General features: G+C 42.0%; 2 protein-coding genes across 2 annotated transcripts in view; one reads left to right on the forward strand and one right to left on the reverse strand.

Moving 5' to 3' along the window:
* The window catches only part of MRPL42 (mitochondrial ribosomal protein L42), a 44679-nt gene extending 44439 nt beyond the window's left edge, over positions 1-240 (reverse strand). The window contains exon 1 of the mRNA XM_030856398.3: positions 92-240. The gene's annotated coding sequence lies outside the window, so the exon portion shown is untranslated. The remainder of the gene's footprint in view (positions 1-91) is intronic.
* A 155-nt stretch (positions 241-395) lies between these two features.
* Positions 396-20823, forward strand: part of UBE2N (ubiquitin conjugating enzyme E2 N) — a 36981-nt gene continuing 16553 nt past the window's right edge. The window contains exon 1 of the mRNA XM_030856397.2: positions 396-536. Within this exon, the coding sequence (XP_030712257.1) occupies positions 507-536 (30 nt within the window). The 5' untranslated portion in view covers positions 396-506. The remainder of the gene's footprint in view (positions 537-20823) is intronic.

A 20823-nucleotide genomic window follows, 5' to 3' on the forward strand; every position in this document is an offset into this window, starting at 1 on the left:
GGATCAACTTGACCTCAGTCGTTCGGCCAGCGCCAGCCCCGACCGCGCACCCTGCAGTAGCGTTGAATGAACGAACGAACGAATGGGCTACCTCTACGGCCAGGCCTCTGTTACGTCGCCCATTGGCGCGGGTGTGGCCGCGGATAAGAGGCCTGCTGGTCGCAGACCACTCAGTCCCACCAGCGCGCACCAGGACCGGCCACTAGCGACGGGGCTCTGTGGGGCTCCACGCCGCCCCGCACTACCTCTCCCAAATCCCTGCCCCGCCGCGGCGCGTCACTTCCGCCACCCCCAGGCCGCGGCTGGGGCGGGGAGCGCGGGGGAGGGGGCCAGGTCCGAGGGAAGTCCGCCCGCGCCCGAGCAGGGACTACATTTCCCGGGGGGCCTCGGCGCGGCAGCGGCGGGCGCGGCAACGTTCCCCGGAAGTGGAGCCCGGGACTTCCACTCGTGCGTGAGGCGAGCGGAGCCGGAGACGAGACCAGAGGCTGAACTCGGGATCTGACAAGATGGCCGGGCTGCCCCGCAGGATTATCAAGGTAACCGCCCGGGCCTGCTTCCGGCTACCCGCTCTGCTCTTGCCCTCTCGGCGGACCGGGCGGAGCGGTCCCTCGCTTCCTCCGGCCCGCGGCCCGCGCTGGGAGGCCCGAGGCAGCGCGGAGAGGGTCTGGCCGCGGCGGCGAGGGAAGTCGGGCGCTGGGGAGGGGGCGCCGGGGAGACTTCCGGCCGCAGTGGGGCAGCCCGGCAGCGGGGATCGGGGGCTCCCAGGCGGTCGGCCCGCGAGCGCGGAAGGCCTGGCCCGCGCCCTGGCAGAGGGTGGGGCCGCGGGCTTGCGGGGCTCTGGTCTTGGGAGCGGGCCTCCGCGGTCTCTAAGACCACCCCCGAGCGGAGGCCGCGGGCGCGCGGGAATCGCGGCGGGGCCCGGACTCCAGGTGGGGGTTGTGGCCCGACATGGTCCCTCGGCCTCGGATCCGTGTCTCGGCCCGGGCGGGAGCGCGGGGGTGCGGCAACTGCAGGTTTAGAATGAATGAACCGGGAGGGTGAGGCCGGGCGGGGCCCTGTGCCACGGGAGGCGGCTCCGGGAGGGCCGCGCATCCTGCAGCCGCCGGCACATGCTCGCCCCTGGCTGCCGGGGTTCGGGGGACGTGGGGGCTCCGCGCCCCGCCACTCTCGCTTCCGTGATCTCCTCTTTAAATGCGTTTCCGCTCGTTATCTTCGCGAAGTGAGTTTACTCTAGTTGGCAAACTCTTTTAGGACTGTTTCTGTTTAGAGGAAATAGTTCTAACACGAGACCGAGCGGGGATTGGGGGAGGGGGTGCAGTACAGGTATGGGGGACTTTGTGAAACCTTTTGCCTCTCGATTTTGTGCGCTTTAAATTATCAGTACCGTTTTTTAGCTCTTCATGAATATGTTCTTTGACAAGTATCAATGGAACCATGAAAAATTCATCTTGGTTTTGTAAACTCTTTACATAAATATCAAGTCCTCAGACATGAAATGTTTATTGCAGTCCACGAAGACAAAACCTTTAGGTTTTTTTGGTCAGTTTTAGTGAAGGAAATTAGTTGAACCTCTGTGTTGCTCAGTATGCGAGTTAAAGTGTCTAAATTGCAGCATCATTTTGTTTGCTGTAACTCTGAACGTGTATTTAATCTAGTTTGTCCTTTAAGTTTGGGGGGAGATGCATGCTAAGTGATTGAAGGATGGTGTATTGTGTAGTGCGATTGCAATGAAATATATCTGAGATGGGGGTGTCTCTGACCTAAAGGTGCTTAATTTAGAGAAATAAGACGTGTTTTGTAAAGTAGCAAGTTTTAGCAAGTGGAGAAGTAGAACAGATTGCCATTGTGCGCTGGAGTCTAATGATGTGAACCTTCATAGTGTTGTGTAAAACAAAATCTTCATTTGTTGTGTTAAAGATTTGTCTTCGACTCCGTCCAAGGCAGTTTAATGGCTGTGTGTTGGAGGGTACTTAACAATGTGGTTGTAATACAATCACATGGCCCCAGTGGTCATGTTTATTGAGGCCCCACTTGAAAATGAGGGGTGGAAGATAGAGCTGTGTACATCAGTTATCCTTGGATTTTTATTTACTGTTATTCAGGTTATCTACTAAGTACCTAGTACACATTGACATTCAAGATAATTCTCCAAAATACATAATGAATGAAAGACTTTACATATTTTTTTCATTTTTGCTTAATGCTGGAGATATTCTGCAATAATATGAAAGTCTTAGATGGAAAAATAAATTCTGTGGGACCTTGTGTATAAACTTATAGATATGACTTGAAGCAATAAGTTGAAGTCCTCATAATTCAGTTCATTTGGCATACAATAATTTAGTTTACACCAGGCTTTTGCATTTTGCTATTTAAAACAAGACAGTGATAAGTCATATATACTCTTAATTTAAAGTCTTGTTGATAACATCTCTCTAATGAAAGGTCCCTTGGTTTGGGTATTATCTTGTAAGAGTTCGGTGGTTTTACTTTAATGCCATTTATAGCAAAAAGAACTGTTTTCTCCAATCCCTAGGAAGGATTAAAAGATTATACTATTTTCTTTCTAGTGCCCATGCTTATATTATGTAGGCTTTTTCATAATCTGTGAAAATGTTTATTTTTTATATCAGAATTTAAAAAAAGAAGCTTGTCTCTTCTGTGTCAACTACAATACAAGGTTCTGTGTGGAATATAATGGTGGCAGTGGAATATAATGGGGTAGCACTACTGTCCTGAATGATGGGAAGGTACCATCTCTCATTGGACAGTGTGATGCTTTCTACCTCAAAATGGGCATTATTTACATTTGCAAAATTCTTCAACCACTTGGTACTTGCAGAAGTCTTGTGAAGTAGACAATACATTATATAGGCTAGAAACCCATTCAAAGGACTTTCCTAGGGTCTTAAAACTGGCAGGAGGCAGAACTTGGATCTTGACCCAGTGTGACCTTCCCCTGCCCCTTGTTATTATGAAATGACATAATATATGTCAAAGTACCTTAACAACTGTAACCATACACATAAAGATGATTTTTTGAATTACTATTCACCCAGTTGCTGTCCCACTCAGATTCCCATTTCTAATCCAGTAGCAAATTCTGTGGGCTCTATTTTTCAAATTATATCCTGAATCAGACACATTTCCCTATCTCTCTGAAACCACTGTTCAGTTCCATCATTTGTTACCTGGCCTACTGTATTGATCTCCTTTTAAACAGCAGCTAGTGTTACTTTTAAAAACATAGATCTTGTTACTTCCCTGCTCAGAACTCCACAGAGGTTCTGCAGCACACTTAAAATCTTGACTTTTTTTCCCTCCTAGCTACAAGGCCCTCCATCCATCTGGGATCTGCCTACCTCTGAGATCATCTCCCACACTTCTCCCCTTGGGTCACTCCATTGCAGCCACACTGTTGCTCTGCTGTACCCTGAACAATAAGAGGCTACGCGTGTTCCTTCACAGGGCTTTCCTCCTGTTTATTGCGTTGCTTGCTTTGTCATAATGTTCAGTTCTTGGCTCACATGTCATATTCTCAGAGAGGATTACCTTAACTGTCCTAAAACACAGTCCTCCCTCCTCCCCCATGGTTGCTCTTTAGCCCCTATTTCGTCTCTTCTGTATAGCACATATCATTACTCAAAGTTATATTATTTACTGTTTATCTCTACTCCCACTAAAGCTCCATGAAAGCAGGAATTCTTGGATGACTTGGGCATTGTTGAAATGCCTGGAACACATAACCTGCAAATCTAATGTCTCGGCTCTGAAGTACTGATTGAATGAATGAATGAGCTTCAGTCTCTTTGAAAGAAAGTTTCAGGAGAGTTATTCTATATAATTTGACATTGTTACTGCTCAGTAGATTCTATCTGAATCTGTGCCTGAGCTAAAAGTTTCTAATTCTACCCATAAATTCATTAAAAACAAAACAAATCAATCTTTTATTTTGTTGACTGAGAAATACATAGAGCACCTTTGAAAGGTTCTAAAGGGTACATAGAGGAAAATTAAGACTCATCTGTCCTTCAGCATTCCAGTTTCCCTCCCCAGACAGCCACAAGTTTTATTGTATATTCTTCCCAAAAGACCAGAGAGACTTAGTGCATATATGTTAGGCCTATTCCCCTCCTCCCCAAGTAAATGCTGTACCTGATTCCTCCCCTTGCCCCCACCTATGTCTTCGAGGTAACTAGTTTTCTAAAGAGCTGTTTTGTGGAACCTTGTGGTTGGGCCTTAATTTAACTAATTGCATATTGATAACTATTAGATTGTTCCCCATATTTTGCTATACAAACAGTGCTGTAATGAATGGTCTTATATATAGTGATATTTTGCACATGTATGAGTTACACTGAATCTTGGCAGTTACGTGTTTAGCTACAATTATAGGATTTTTTTCTCTCTCTCTTTTCCTGGGCAAAACCTCTTTTAGTCTCTAAAAGTGACAGAGCAATTAAAGCTTAAAGTCACATAAGTTGAAAGCCACCTAAAATAAGAGATCCTCCTTAATCTGTCATAAAGAACCGGAGTATTTTGCGAACAAATAAATGAAATCTGTAGTTGTGGCTTGGTCAAAAACAAATTTATTTCAGCTTTACGTGTTACACTGACAGAATGACATTCCTTTAATTTTCTTCTCAAAATTAATCATGAAGTCAATAAAATATAGGCTTAGGAAACAGTTAACTTACTCAAGCAGTTGACTTATTTGATTAAAACCTAGCAAACCAACCTTCTGAAATTAGAATTTCACCAGTCTTCCCTACAATTTATTTTCTCTTTGGTGAGGTTTAGTTTCAAACTCTTAAAAACCTGTTATGAGCTGACTGAGTCTTGAGTTCTGTTTTTTACTTTAATAATTTTTATTTTAAAAAATACAGATTTTTAAAATTATAGTTTATAATAAATTTATTTTATTTATTTATCTTTGGCTGCGTTGGGTCTTTGTTGCTGCACGCAGGCTCTCTCTAGTTGTGGTGAGCGGGGGCTACTCTGTTGCGGTGCGCAGGCTTCTCATTGTGGTGGCTTCTCTTGTTGCAGAGCACGGGCTATAGGTGTGCGGGCTTCAGTAGTTGTGGTGCATGGGCTTAATTGCTCCGCGGCGTGTGGGATCTTCCTGGACCAGGGCTCGAGCCCGTGTTCCCTGCATTGGCAGGAGGATTCCTAACCACTGCGCCACCAGGGAAGTCCCTGTTATCACCATTTAAAAGCCACTCATTTGATATGTATTTTAGTATATAAGGTAGTTTTTAGTAAGAAAAACGATTCAGAAAACTGAGCCTTTTTTTAAGCCCTGAGAATCTTTGGCTCATAATGTTTTTTCCCATTTAAAAAAAAAAAAGGCATGAAAACTTACCATGATGAAGATGGACTTGTTATAAATCGTAATTAAAACATTCTTAGGAAGCAGATAAACTCATATAGTAAAAACTTGAGTAGAGGACTTCCCTGGTGGCGCAGTGGTTGAGATTCTGCCTGCCGATGCAGGGGACGTGGGTTCGTGCCCCGGTCCGGGAAGATCCCACATGCAACGGAGTGGCTGGGCCCGTGAGCCATGGCCGCTGAGCCTGCGCGTCCGGAGCCTGTGCTCCGCAACGGGAGAGGCCACAACAGTGAGAGGCCCGCGTACCGCAAAAAAAAAAAAAAAAACTTGAGTAGAAACAGTGTAGTTTTTGGCTCTTTTGGTTGTTGTCTCAATTTAAGAGTTTTCTGACCTTCTTCCTAGTACAATAAACCATACTTTTTGCATATGACTTCTGGGGATTCAGATTCTTGACAAGCTTATTCGTGAATCCCCTCGATCTCCACGGATTCCAGGTTAAGAATCCCTGAACTACTTTTGGTAGTGATTAAACTTTCAGGCTATATGGATATTATTTAATATACTACCTAATGTTTTGATTATGGAATGTAAGCATAACTGAAAGTAGGTTAAAAATCAAGTGTTGTTTTTTAGGCTTTTCTTTGTCAAGCACTTTCTTCAGTCCAGATTGATCAGCTCTCACACAATAGAAATTGAGAGTTGTCAAATTATTAAGTACTTCCTGAGTATCCAGCATGCTAAATAATGATATCAGAAATATTATGCATTTGCTTTGTAGTAATTGAGTTTTTCCCCACACTTGTGATGACTTACAGCCATATACAGTAGAGAACACTATCCTTTTCCTTCTCTGATGAGGAGACTGTAGGCCAAAGAAATTGGATGACTGAGATTCCTGGCCTGCAAGTCAGTATCTTTGCTTTTTTCCCTGTGCTGTATCTAGTGTTTTGGTTTACCTATGTGTAAATGGATTTAAGAAGAAAATAACTTACGCACCTCAGATTCAAGTAGTATGGATTCTGAACATACATTTGAATGTGCTATCATGAACATTGATGCATAAGCACTGTAGAAATAAATAGCAGAACCAAGGAAATGAGGATGGCATGCAGCAGGAGCTTTGGACATTATGGTTGTAGTCATCACAGTTCTAATGTGGGTGCCTAATTACTATATTATATAATTTTACTTTCTAAAAATGAAATAGATCTGAAAGGCATAATATATGTAGCAATGTTACATCAAGAAATAAGAATTCTTTTTTTCCTATATGAAAGAAATGTAATGTATGAAGGACATCAGCATGGGTATACAAATTAGGAGATGAATAATAGGGAATCAGTTAACTTCAGCTAAAATCTTAGCAACTTTTAAAAATACTTCGCAAGTTTTTTATTTTAAATACTAAGTAGTCATCTTCAATTTGTAGATTAAATAGGATGTGGGATCACCATAGTCTGAGAGTGAGATCTGTGGCCCTGGCATCTCTGGTGACAGAAACCATGTGTGATCGGAAGAAATGGGTAGGTAACTGGTTAAGAGCCCTCAGAGAATCAACAGAAAGCATTCTTTATTATCCATTTTTCCAAGAGCTACACCACACCATTCAGGGCATTGTATGTTTGTTAAAATCCTGGATGTAGCTATTCTAAAATCCCCTAGGGATACTTAGGCATAGAAATTTTTATAGTTCTGAGTTGACCTGTAACTCAGATGTTTCTGAATAATTAGGATTAGGCTATAATTTGAAGTACTTCTAGGCATTGGTTTCAGAATCTAATGTTGACATATTTTTCTTTTTCTTTTTCTTTTTTTTTTTTTTTGCGGTACACAGGCCTCTCACTGTTGTGGCCTCTCCCGTTGCGGAGCACAGGCTCCGGACGCGCAGGCTCAGCGGCCATGGCTCATGGGCCCAGCCGCTCCGTGGCATGTGGGATCTTCCCGGACCGGGGCACGAACCCGTGTCCCCTGCATCGGCAGGTGGACTCTCAACCACTGCGCCACCAGGGAAACCCTGCTTTTTTTTTTTTTTAATTGTCTATTTCCTCTTCATATTTTCAAACTCCTTTAGTTTTCAGTACCATCACAATATGTCACTGTCAGAGGTTTGGTCTGTTTTGGGCAAATCAGTTTTTATTTTTAAAGTCTACAATCCAGTGACTGAAGGCACTGTAGTGGAGAAAATACTAGAAAGAAATCTAACAAATGTTATCTTTGTGTCTTGAGACTATGGGTGCTTTTTATTTCTTTAGAGCTTTCTAAGATTTCTTTATAGTTTATACTAAGGAAAATGTTATTGCTGTAAAGTCACTGTGTTTTTAGTGACCTTTAAGGACCATTGGGATTACCATCCCCTTTACCCCCTTACTATGGAGCAGGGGCAAAAGTGGCTTTAGTAAGCTAGTAAGAGCCCAAGGCCAAATTTCAATCTTCCATAACATTGCGATTTGTCTGCCTTTTTATTATCCATTCATAAAACATGTTTCAGTTCAATTAAATGGACATTTATTGAATGCACAGTATGTATTCACTAAGCCAGTAAAAAAAGATAGGCATCGCTGTCTGGTGAAAAATAGAGCTGTGAAACAAGAAATTACAGTGAGGTGTGTTATAAAAGAAGGAATATCTGGGATTTACCATAGTCTGAGAAAAGGTGTCAATATCTGTTGAGGAGTGTTTTTAAACTTGAAGAGCAGTGGGGAGAGTGGACACAGGGAATAGTAGATATGAAAGCTGGAAGGAGAGGGAGAGGGAGAGAGAAAGAGGGAGAGAGGGAGAGAGGGAGAGAAAGAAAGCATGAATGCATTATATATACCAGAGATCCATTATGTGTGGTGGATAGTGTCTTATTGTAGTTTAATTACAGGCTTTTGCGTGAGTGCTGTTTAGTAATATAGTTTACCTTAAGATGGACTGCCTCTCTGGGGTGGCATATTCCTCTCCTGCTCTCCTGGGTCCCTGGATTTGGGGAAGTTCGGGGTTCCAGTGAGAAGGAACTAAAGAGCAGGTGGAAAATACATTTGAGGTATCACTGCATCAGACCATAACCACTCTAATGTGAGTTTTAAACAAGACGTTTTTCATTCAGTAAGCCTAAAGATAGAATTATCTTACACTTGTTTATATATTAATTTGAATTTTGTGTTTTCCACTAAGTGGAGGGTATTTGTACCTACTTAATTTCCTCACTTGTATTTAGAGAGAATAAGGAAAAGTGCTTTCCAGTAAAATTCCCCCTACGTTTGCACTGCAGTTCTTGCTTTGGCTTTTTTAAAAAAGTCATTTCTTTTCACAGTTGGAGGCACAGTGATTTACAGCTATAAAGCTTGAAGTTTCTTACCTTTAGCTGTAAAAGAGCTATTCCCATTAAGTAAATTTTTTTTTCCCCCTGAATGAAGTACTCTGTCTACCCTGTCTTTATTGTTGTGGTTCAGATAAGGGTTAAACTAAAAGTGCTGCAATCTCCGTTCAGGTTCCTGCCACTGACTGTGATTAGAGGTCAGTAAACACTTGGCCAAACCTTGCCTATTTCTTATCAGAATCTTCCCTTAGTTTAATTGGGTGGGCTGCTGATGTCTTGAGTGGTAGGAAGTAGAAGATATTTTCTGTGAATATTGGTCTGTAATCTGAGCAGTTTATGGTAGTGCATCAGAATTACCTGGGTGTTTATAAATTTAACAGTTGCCAGCCCCAGAATTTTTTTTGTTATGTTTTGTCTTAAGGTCTCCAGATGATTTTAGTGTGCACCTTGCAGAAACAATGGCCTAGTATATGCTTGGCTTCAATGCGAAGTTGGGTAGAATGTGGTAGAACTAAAACCATACATAAAGCCAGTAGTTTCTCATATAGAAAACAAAAGCATCAGTGGGAACACCGAAGATGTGACATTCTGGATGGGGAAACCCTCCAAGTTTGGTTTAGGGAAAGAAGTTTTTAGGGGGGTGACATTTGAGCTGAATTTTGAAAGATAAGTAGAAAAACGGGGTCGGGGGAGAAGAATGTCATTCCAGGTTAGACATATCAAACTCTAGGAAGATATTTGAGCAGTGCTAAAACTGTAACATGAGTCAGCACTTCTTCGCTTGGACCACAGACATTTCAAATGCAGTCTTTAATTTGAAAGAGTTTTTTTTCCTTTAGAAGTGTAATTCATGGATATATAGTCATTACTAAAAAGTCAGTATACAAACTGTTACAAACTAAAAATAATCCAGTAATACAGATGATTTCCCCTTCACTTTCTTTTGCTATTCCAGTCTCCACTTCATAGAAAAAATGCTAAAATCTTACTGAATATGAAAGGAAAACCAAAATGCTTCATATTTTTGAGATACAAATCACATATAAAATTCACCTTTTCAAATGTACAATTCAGTGGTTTTAACATTCACAAAGTTGTGCAACTATCACCGCTTTCTAATTCCAGAACTTTTTCATCATCCGAAGAAGAAACCCTCTACCCTTTAGCAGTCCCTCTCTGTCCCTACTCCCTCAACCCCTGGCACCCGTGCAGCTACTTTCTCTATGGATTCACCTATTCTGGACATTTCATATAAATGGAATCATACAATACAGCTTTTGGTGTCAGACTTCTTTCACTTAGCATGTTTTCAAAGTTCACCCATATTGTAGTATATATCAGTACTTCATTCCTTTTTAAATTTTTTTAGTTGAAATTTTTCTAAGTAAATACTTTTAAGAAATTACAATGCTGAATGAAGCAAAGCAGAAGTTTTAGCAGGTAAAAATCTGTATTGGTTCCCATAAAACTAATCACATTTGCAACCTGCATTTCTTTCTAACGTTTAAGAAGTATCCTTTAGCCTTGTGAGCCATTGTTATTATTTTTTAAATTGTCAGCAGCCAGTAAATTTTTATCGTTAAAGATTGGATTTGGGGAATTCTTTGGCAGTCCAGCGGGCACTTTCACCACCGGGCCTGGGTTCAATCATTGGTCAGGGAATTAAGATCTTGCAAGCTGCACAGCACGGCCAAAAAAAAAAAAAAAGATTGGTTTTGATTGCTGGAGAATGAAAAACTTGAGCCAATTCTGGTGAATAATGGGTAGGAACAGCACTGACTTTTATTTTTGTCTTAAGTATTAAGAAACTTTGTGACCTTGGCCAACTCACTTTTCCTGGGCCTCCATTATTTCTAGTTCCTTTTTAAAAAGTTCTCGTTGAGACAAAGCCATGATCATTTAATCCTGGAACTGACTTTCCTTTTTGGCTTTTAAATTGGACTTTAAGCAATTCTCAAAAAAAAAATACAAAAAAACAACCCAGGACAAATGCTGAGTAGTAGCAATATTCTGAAATTTTGAATAGCTTTCCAGTATAGCTAATATGAAGGCCTGTATCCTATCTGCTATGATAGTTTTAAAGCCTTTAAATGTTCATGTTCTCTTGGGGTTCAGACCTTGGACCTTTTCTCATTATATATTCTCCTGAACACATTTATTCATTTTCTTGGCTGCAGTCAGCATTGATCAGTGATTCCAAAATCTAATGGTAAGTCTCAGGTCTCTCCAAGTGCCTACTCTTTATCTCCACTTAGATGTCTTGCACACATTTTAAAATCAACTTTATTTTACAGTGGAATGTATTCATTTTGCTGTCTCCCCCTCCCTTGCATTAGTACCTTTGGTGTTTCTTTTCTTTATTAATTACATTAACATTACCCAGTTGCCTACAATTTACTTCTGTTTCCTCTTCTCTCCTCCCCGCTCTTCTCTCTTAGACATTCAGTCATAAGCCGACTGAACCTTAGAAATGCCTGTCCTTCTCCTAACCCATTCCTGTCTCCCATCCTCTCAGGCTCTTACCCTCTCCTGCATGTTTTTGCAGTAATCGGAGAACAAATCTTTCTGTCTTCACTCACTCACACTCACACACTCACACACACACACACACACACACACACACACACACACACACACACACACGTGCTGTTTCTCTCTCTCTCTTCATTTTCCACATTGCCACATTATTCTAAAAACACCCAATGTGATCATGTTACTCTCTACTGTGTTCAGGCTAGAGTTCAGATCCCTTAACTTGGCATGCAAGGCTTTTTCACAACCTGGTCTTTTCATCTTAATTCATTGCCATCTCCTTCCCTGTCTCCCCTCTCCTATACAACGTCTGATACTGATGGTGTTTACCAGTTAAAATGATGTATTTTCCAACTTTTGAATTATGCCATGTTGGCAAGGGAACATCCTTTGTATGAAATGTGACTGCCCAGCACTCTGTGTTGGTTGGGATTGGGTTTTTTTTCTCCTTCTGAGACAATCTTGACTGTAGTCATCTTGCTTATATTCCTAGTATGAAGTATATTGTGGTACAGAAACTAGAAATACTATTTTCTGTGTGAAAAGAAAATCAGGGATAAAATTTAAGTCATTTGCTTTATTTTCTGAAATCCTGTAAAGGCACTCTAGGAAACAAATGTTGGACGTATTGTTAATTGAGTCATCATAGTGAAAAAAACTTTTTTTAATTTTTGACAAATAAAAATTGTGTGTATTTAAGGTGTACAAGGTGATGTTTTGATATATGTATACATTGTGAAATGATTACCACAAACTAACATTATCTGTCACTTTCCTTACTTACTTACCTTTGTTGTTTTTGTTCTGGTGGTCAGAGAGATCTCTTAGCAAATTTCAAGTATATAATACATTACTATTAACTATGGTCAGCATGCTATACATTAGGTCTTTCATCTTCTAACTGAAAGTTTGTATCCTTTGATCAATATCTTCCCTTTCCCTCCACCTTCCAGACTCTGGTAACCACCTTTCTAATCTGTTATTTTGAGTTTGACTTTTTTTTTTTTAAGGTTCTGCACATAAGTGACATGCCTATTTGTCTTTGTGTCTGGCATATCTCACTTAGCATTATGTCTTTTGGGTTCATCCACATTGTCACAAATGGCAAGATTTCATTCTTTTTTAAAAACTGGTGAAAAGATATTTTAATTTGCTCTTTGTAGCCATCAGAAAAATAAAATATTTGACACTCCTTGGGTCAGGGTTTTGAGCGCCATGTATACTTTTTTAAAAAGCCTGTATACCCTTGCCCTCATGGTTCTCATACATACACACTAGCCTTTTGTTTTCTACTGCTTAATTGATAATAGTGGGTTAGTTGTAACAGGGCCATAAACATAGGAGTTGGAGAAGACCAATGTCATCTCCATTTGTTGTAGGGATTGCACCAGCAGATTTTACTGTATTACTATGCAATGGGACTCTGATAGCCAAGAACCCAGTCCTACTCAGCAGGCTTTCACTCCCTAAGCCCCTCAGGTGTGGATGTAAAAATGCAGATATTTAGGTCCACTATAATGAAAAAAGAAAGTAGGTCTTGCATATGTTCCCTCTTATGAGTAATCAAGTTATAGCAATTTTAATATTTTAAGAGTGCACAAGTTACAGCAATTTTAATATTTTAAAGAGTGCACACATACACTTCTTTACGGCAAAGTGCTACTTTATTTTTTTCTTTTTTTATAAATTAATTTAATTTATTTATTTTGGCTGCGTTGGGTCTTCGTTGCTGCGCGTAGGCTTTCTCTAGTTGCGGCGAGCGGGGGCTACTCTTCGTTGCAGTGCGCGGGCTTCTCATTGCAGTGGCTTCTCTTGTTGCGGAGCACGGGCTCTAGGTGCGTGGGCTTCAGTGGTTGTGGCACATGGGCTCAGTGGTTGTGGCTCGAGGGCTCTAGAGCGCAGCCTCAGTAGTTGTGGCGCACGGGCTTAGTTGCTCCACGGCATGTGGGATCTTCCTGGACCAGGGCTCGAACCCGTATCCCCTGCATTGGCAGGCGGATTCTTGACCACTGCGCCACCAGGGAAGTCCTGCTACTTTATTTCTTTGGTTGAATCATTAAGCCAATTGGGGTTATGTATTTATGTAAATAAATTATGACCAATGTATGTTAATTTTTAAATTTATTTTTATTTATTTTTATTTTTTTGCGGTACGCAGGCCTCTCACTGTTGTGGCCTCTCCCGTTGTGGAGCACAGGCTCCGACGCGCAGGCTCAACAGCCGTGGCTCATGGGCCTAGCCGCTCCGCCGTATGTGGGATCTTCCTGGACCGGGGCACGAACCCGTGTCCCCTGCATTGGCAGGCGGACTCTCAACCACTGCGCCACCAGGGAAGCCCTGTATGTTAACATTTTAAACATTACGAGTATTAGTGAGTACACTGAATATCTACTGTGTTCCTTGTACTGATTGTTGACAGGTCCCTCTATTGTTTATGGCAGACTAAAACAAATACTCAGGATAATTTTTTCTGCTTGGTACATATCAGCTACTTCATTTTGCCATTAGCTGGCATGTGTAGTAGAATGATTGAATTCAAATATTTGACTTTAGTAAAATGAAAGCCAGTGTATGGCTGGAGCAGGAGGAGAGGGGTAGTATAGAAACACACTAACATTCATTAAAAAAAAAAAAAGAAGATTGTATTTTTTAAAGCCCCAAATGTTGCAGTCCAAGTCCAAAGATTCACCTTATAATTATAAAATTGTAGGTGTTTACATTATCATACTAGTTAGTCTCTCTTATTTATATCACAGAGTTAATCATATAACTTCTGTTGGAAAACAGAAAAATGTGATTGCGAACTACAGAAATATTGCCCATTTTGCTCAGTATCAAGAGTCTTATTGTTCTTACATCTACTGAAAAGCTTTATAATGGAAGTGAGAAAGACTGAGAAAGGTTATTTATATCCTCTGGCAGGAAGATCACTTTCCTTAATCTTGATTTGTGCAGCTTACCTTTTTCTTTAGATTCATTTGATGCCCAAATATGTGAAATTGTTGCCTCAAAGTATTACCAAGCTGTGTGCAGAATTGCTGGACTTTAAATATTTATTTTTAAATAAATTTATTTATTTATTTTTGGCTGTGTTGGGTCTTCGTTTCTGTGCGAGGGCTTTCTCTAGTTGCAGCGAGCTGGGGCCACTCTTCATCGTGGTGCACGGCCCTCTCTTGTTGCAGAGCACAGGCTCCAGACGCGCAGGCTCAGCAGTTGTGGCTCACGGGCCCAGTTGCTCCGCGGCATGTGGGATCTTCCCAGACCAGGGCTCGAACCGGTGTCCCCTGCACTGGCAGGCAGATTCTCAACCACTGCACCACCAGGGAAGCCCGGGACTTTAAATCTTTTATCAGGGTACTGGAGAAGTATGGTTGGGGAGAAGTTGGTTGGATAGTGGTTGGGAGTCTCAGAATTCTCCCACGTTTGTGAAATTCTGTTTGGGTCATTCACACTTGGGTGAGGCTTACTTAGAGCACATTATCAGATTGTTCTCTAAAGAGCATCTAGCTGAGGTCCTCTGCTTTGAAAGGCGAGGAAAGGTGGCTTTTAGTTAGTATAGGGTTGGTCCTGACTTCTGTGAAACTCACTTTGATACCAATAAATCACCTTTGAATCCCGAATTTGATTATTTTCTAGTTGTTGGATATGGGCACTGTGGCTTCTGCCTGTGTCAAGTGGAAAGGCTCCCAGACATCTGTGGGCCAAGGTGCTTGTGTGGGCTCCCTCTAGACTTGTCATTTCCTTAACTGGCACAGCTGCCCTCTTGCTTCCCAGCTGTCCTTTGTGTCTTTTGCTGAGAGGGCCAGAGGGGTGGGGTGGTACTAGGTGGAGTGCAGGCGGCTGGGCTGATCCTTACTCTGGCAGTCTGTGAACACCTGGGAGCTGTCACATATGTCAAGTTGTTACTTAGGTGACTGAAAGATGAAAAGAGAACTTTAAGGTATTGTGGAGCTAGCAGCTATAGGAAGCAGCTACATCTCCTAAGTCTGGGGGGAGAAATGAAGAGAAAAAGTTGAAGTTATTAAAATTTAGAAACTTGAGAGAAGGAGCCCTAGCTGGGATCCAGACCTCTGAAGAGAGTCTCGCCCTCTTGTGGGGGAGCCTGTGGGGCCGTGCAGGGAGAGGTGCTGTGACAAACTGGCTCTCTCAGTGTGGGATAAACTGCGAATTGGATGAATTGCTGCAGGGATGTTGGGTGATGCTCACAGGCACTTCAGGTGGACAAGAAGCCTGGAAGAGGCAAGTCCCCTCTAGCAGCTTTAGCACTGCCCACCTCATCTGCTGAGTTTAACAGGGAGCCCCTGGCAGAGCAGAAATGTGGTTTGCAGAGTCCCACCTCCAGAATCACAAAGTATAGAAGGATAAGTGAGAGATACTTACTTTACATCTGGCACAGATATAAATTTCCCAGTGTAGAGGGTTTTGGTTTCTTTTTTAATTTTTAAAAATTTATTTATTTATTTATTGGCTGTGTTGGGTCTTAGTTGCTCCGTGTGGACTTTCTCTAGTTGGGGCGAGTGGGGACTAATCTTCATTGAGGTGCGCGGGCTTCTCATTGCGGTGACTTCTCTTGTTGTGGAGCACAGGCTCTAGGTGCGCGGGCTTCAGTAGTTGCAGCACATAGGCTCAGTAGCTGTGGTGCACGGGCTTAGTTTCTCCGCGGCATGTGGAGTCTTCCCAGACCAGGGCTCGAACCGGTGTCCCCTGCACTGGCAGGCAGATTCTCAACCACTGCACCACCAGGGAAGCCCGGGACTTTAAATCTTTTATCAGGGTACTGGAGAAGTATGGTTGGGGAGAAGTTGGTTGGATAGTGGTTGGGAGTCTCAGAATTCTCCCACGTTTGTGAAATTCTGTTTGGGTCATTCACACTTGGGTGAGGCTTACTTAGAGCACATTATCAGATTGTTCTCTAAAGAGCATCTAGCTGAGGTCCTCTGCTTTGAAAGGCGAGGAAAGGTGGCTTTTAGTTAGTATAGGGTTGGTCCTGACTTCTGTGAAACTCACTTTGATACCAATAAATCACCTTTGAATCCCGAATTTGATTATTTTCTAGTTGTTGGATATGGGCACTGTGGCTTCTGCCTGTGTCAAGTGGAAAGGCTCCCAGACATCTGTGGGCCAAGGTGCTTGTGTGGGCTCCCTCTAGACTTGTCATTTCCTTAACTGGCACAGCTGCCCTCTTGCTTCCCAGCTGTCCTTTGTGTCTTTTGCTGAGAGGGCCAGAGGGGTGGGGTGGTACTAGGTGGAGTGCAGGCGGCTGGGCTGATCCTTACTCTGGCAGTCTGTGAACACCTGGGAGCTGTCACATATGTCAAGTTGTTACTTAGGTGACTGAAAGATGAAAAGAGAACTTTAAGGTATTGTGGAGCTAGCAGCTATAGGAAGCAGCTACATCTCCTAAGTCTGGGGGGAGAAATGAAGAGAAAAAGTTGAAGTTATTAAAATTTAGAAACTTGAGAGAAGGAGCCCTAGCTGGGATCCAGACCTCTGAAGAGAGTCTCGCCCTCTTGTGGGGGAGCCTGTGGGGCCGTGCAGGGAGAGGTGCTGTGACAAACTGGCTCTCTCAGTGTGGGATAAACTGCGAATTGGATGAATTGCTGCAGGGATGTTGGGTGATGCTCACAGGCACTTCAGGTGGACAAGAAGCCTGGAAGAGGCAAGTCCCCTCTAGCAGCTTTAGCACTGCCCACCTCATCTGCTGAGTTTAACAGGGAGCCCCTGGCAGAGCAGAAATGTGGTTTGCAGAGTCCCACCTCCAGAATCACAAAGTATAGAAGGATAAGTGAGAGATACTTACTTTACATCTGGCACAGATATAAATTTCCCAGTGTAGAGGGTTTTGGTTTCTTTTTTAATTTTTAAAAATTTATTTATTTATTTATTGGCTGTGTTGGGTCTTAGTTGCTCCGTGTGGACTTTCTCTAGTTGGGGCGAGTGGGGACTAATCTTCATTGAGGTGCGCGGGCTTCTCATTGCGGTGACTTCTCTTGTTGTGGAGCACAGGCTCTAGGTGCGCGGGCTTCAGTAGTTGCAGCACATAGGCTCAGTAGCTGTGGTGCACGGGCTTAGTTTCTCCGCGGCATGTGGAGTCTTCCCGGACCAGGGCTTGAACCCGTGTCCCCTGCATTGGCAGGCAGATTCCTAACCACTGCACCACCAGGGAAGTCCCCAGTATAGACGTTTTAAACATAGAAAGCTGCCTGACCTTCTGGTCCAGCCCATGACAGGGAAGGGCAAGAAGCTCTTGAGATATGGCAGTATTTGGCTTGACTTCAGTCCTACAGTATTAGGAATTTATAGTTTTTTTAAAATGTGTGTATTTGTTTTGATTTTTTTTGTAAGTATTATATACTACAGAGAAATGCCTTTGTACCAAATCACTGGAATCCCCCACTTTATTTGGCCAGCCCTCAAATCTCAGGAAAGACAGAACTGCATACCTTCAAGTGGGGATTAAAGAGAGAAAATGCCAAGGGGGACAAGTTCCGCCTGCCTTTGACTCTGCATTAGCCCTAAGGACAGGGCTTCATATACTACCAGAGCAAGTTAAGAGACGTATTTTCTCTTTACACCTTTTAGTTATAATTTTCTCTTTACACCTTTTAGTTATAAACTCTTTGTCATTCACCTAACATGAAGGCAGAGGTGTGAAGCACTGCTGGATGCTGAGGATTCCAGGCTCTAATTGTGATGTGTGAAAAGAGCCCTTGGCTCTAGAATGGACTTCTACTGGATAGGCTTCTGTGTGCATTTATGAGAATTAAATGAAACAATGTATGTGAACATCCAACTCAATTTTAGGGATTAATCCAGTTGTCAGTCCCTGCACATTGGAGTTTTAACTAAATTTATCTAGCTCTCCAGTTCTTTAAGCTCTGAAAGTCTAATGTCCTGCCCAAAGTTTGGCCATTTATTAGTAGTTTAAGGTCTTGAAGTTTCCTTTTTTTCTGTGTGGTTCTGGGATTGTACATGCTATTAACTGAGACAAGAATCCATTAGTTGCAAGCGTTTTGCAAGTTTAGTGATTTTTATTGAGTTAGGAGTTTAGCAGCAAATGGTGTAACTCACCTTGTTGGCTCTCGGTTTTCTCTTTTCTCATTTCTCTCCACTTGCATTGCTCCGCTGCTTAGATTCTCTAATGCCTGGTCAAACTGTGCAGCTCCTGCCCCCAAATCCTGGCAAGTACTCAGGTGAATAAAGAACCCTGTTTCCCTAAATTAGGACCCAGTTCCTTCCCTCAGTAAGCTTAAGGCACGGTACATACTGTACTTTTTTTTCTTTTAAATCAACTTTATTAATGTGCAATTTGCATACAGTTACACTCATTTTAAGTGTACAATTTGAGTTTTGACAAATGTATACAGCTGTGAAGCCCATCTCAGTTAAGATTTAGAACATTCCATCACCCCAGCACAGCACTTAAATTAAAAGATCATACTGTTTTGAAGTGTGTTTTCACTTTATATAGAAGGAATATTTTTCTACACTGTTACATTTACAGTATCTTTTTTCTTTGTTGTGATCGTTATTTCTGGAGGTGTACTTTTGAGCACATCCACAGTTTTTCTTTAGGATAGGTTCCAAGAGGTGGAATTCTTAGAGGTTGGCCAGCGTGTAGTCCCACCAGCCAAGTATATGAGATCCAGTTTTCTCCACAGCACTAAATAGCATTGTTTTTTTAAATCTTTGACTATTCTGAGTTTTAAGGATTGTCTTGATAATGAGACATTGTTACTTTCAAAATAGGGTTACTCAAAATGCACAATTTCTTTAGATGATTTTATTTTAAAACTTTTTTTTTTTTGGTCTTGCACATGTTACAGAATTCAACAAAGGGGGGTACCCATTGAAAAGTGTCTCCACTTTCAGGTAATTCCTTTCCTCAAAGAAGCCATTGTTTACTTGGACAATTTAAATCAGTTATTTTATGGTTCTGTAGCCTGTTTTTTTTATTGTTGTTGTTCAGATGTATTTTTACGTAATATATTAGCTCACATTGCCAGCAAGCCCTAAGTCTAGCATTCATATTCTTTAGATGTATGGTTGCATTGTTTCAGAGACTCAGGCTATCCACATGAAGTGGATGAATTTGACCAGTATTACTGTACACAGGTGCTGTATCATATAATACTTCTGCCTTAGTATGTAAATTTGTGCTTATTTCAGTTATATTAAAATCTGAGTTGTCGTGGTCATTTTCTCCTGTGGCTCAGTAGCACAAAACAAAATAATCACCTGAAATCACAGAAGAATAAAAAAAACTTATATGTACTAAGTTATACTCCAGCTGGATCTCTTAAGATTACTTAACTTTCAACCAAATTGATAATCTTTGAAATATTAAAATCCTTAACCTCATGTTAATTTGGCTTCTTGAGAAATTTCATTCCAAATTCTTCTAAAAACCTTGAGGTAGAGGACTGAATCTTTAATATGTCAACCAGTTAGTACTGAGCAAATGATCATTATTAAAGTTGAGGAAGATGACTATTGGATTTTCAAAGTTGCTAAAGGGGCAAGAGAAACTTAAGCCTGCTATCTCTGCTGCTTAGTATTTGGTCCTTTAAGTGCACAACCTGTAGGGAAGGTACCAAGGCCAAAGCTTTTGAGCAAAAAGTTTGAAATAGTTTGTGAAGATTGGATTTGGAATTTTTAAAAAAGTCCTTTTTTTTTTTTTGCATGCTCCAGCCATATACAGCCACCATATGGCTCCTTAAAGCCTTGGGCCTACCATTTTTGGAAGTTCCTGGATCCTCCTTTACCCAGTCAGTAGTAGTTAGATCTGTTCATTCAGCTGGTACAGAATGTGAGACAGTGTGGTGCTCAGCATTGGGACTGCAAACATTAGACCTGGGCCTTGACCTATAGGAGTAGGTGTAGTTGGGAGACCAACAGTAGGGTGGCGAAGTGTGTAAGCGATGGCCTTCTACAGAAGGTACACCCCTGCTTCCCAACAATTTTCAGTAGCATTTGAGCTTCCCTGGTGGCGCAGTGGTTGAGAGTCCGCCTGTCGATGCAGGGGACATGGATTCGTGCCCCGGTCCGGGAAGATCCCACATGCCGCGGAGCGGCTGGGCCCGTGAGCCATGGCCGCTGAGCCTGCACGTCCGGAACCTGTGCTCCGCAATGGGAGAGGCCACAGTAGCATTTAGTCAGTTGCTTACCTCTTAACTGTCAGTTGACTTTCAAAATTGTAGAAATGCTGCTTTGTGGGCAAAATAATGTTTTATGGCTTAAATGGCTTAAGTCTACTTCCTAATTCTCAAGAGCAAAAGGATTTTGTGTATATGGAGATGTGTGGTTATGTGTGGAAGGAGTACAGAATCTGGGGCCAGGCTCTCTGGGATTGATTTCTAGCTCTGCCAAATACTAGCTTGGACATCCTCACTTGATCTCTCTGCTTCTTTATCTGCTTAATATACTAATCTAGCTCTAGAGTGGTTGGGAGAGTTGGATTGCATAGAACAGAGCCTAATGTAATTCTGACCCTTTTTTAATATTGCTTACTACTGTTTTCTGATTTTGCAAAGATACTGCCTCACTCTAAGTCTAAGAAGAATGAACGTATTTTGTTTGGGAAACCTATGATTGTCATTTCATATTTGTTCAACAAAATAGATAATATTAAACATAACTCTGAAATGGGGCATAGATTTTT

Source organism: Globicephala melas, chromosome 10 (genome assembly GCF_963455315.2).
Source record: "Globicephala melas chromosome 10, mGloMel1.2, whole genome shotgun sequence".
NCBI lineage: Eukaryota > Metazoa > Chordata > Mammalia > Artiodactyla > Delphinidae > Globicephala > Globicephala melas.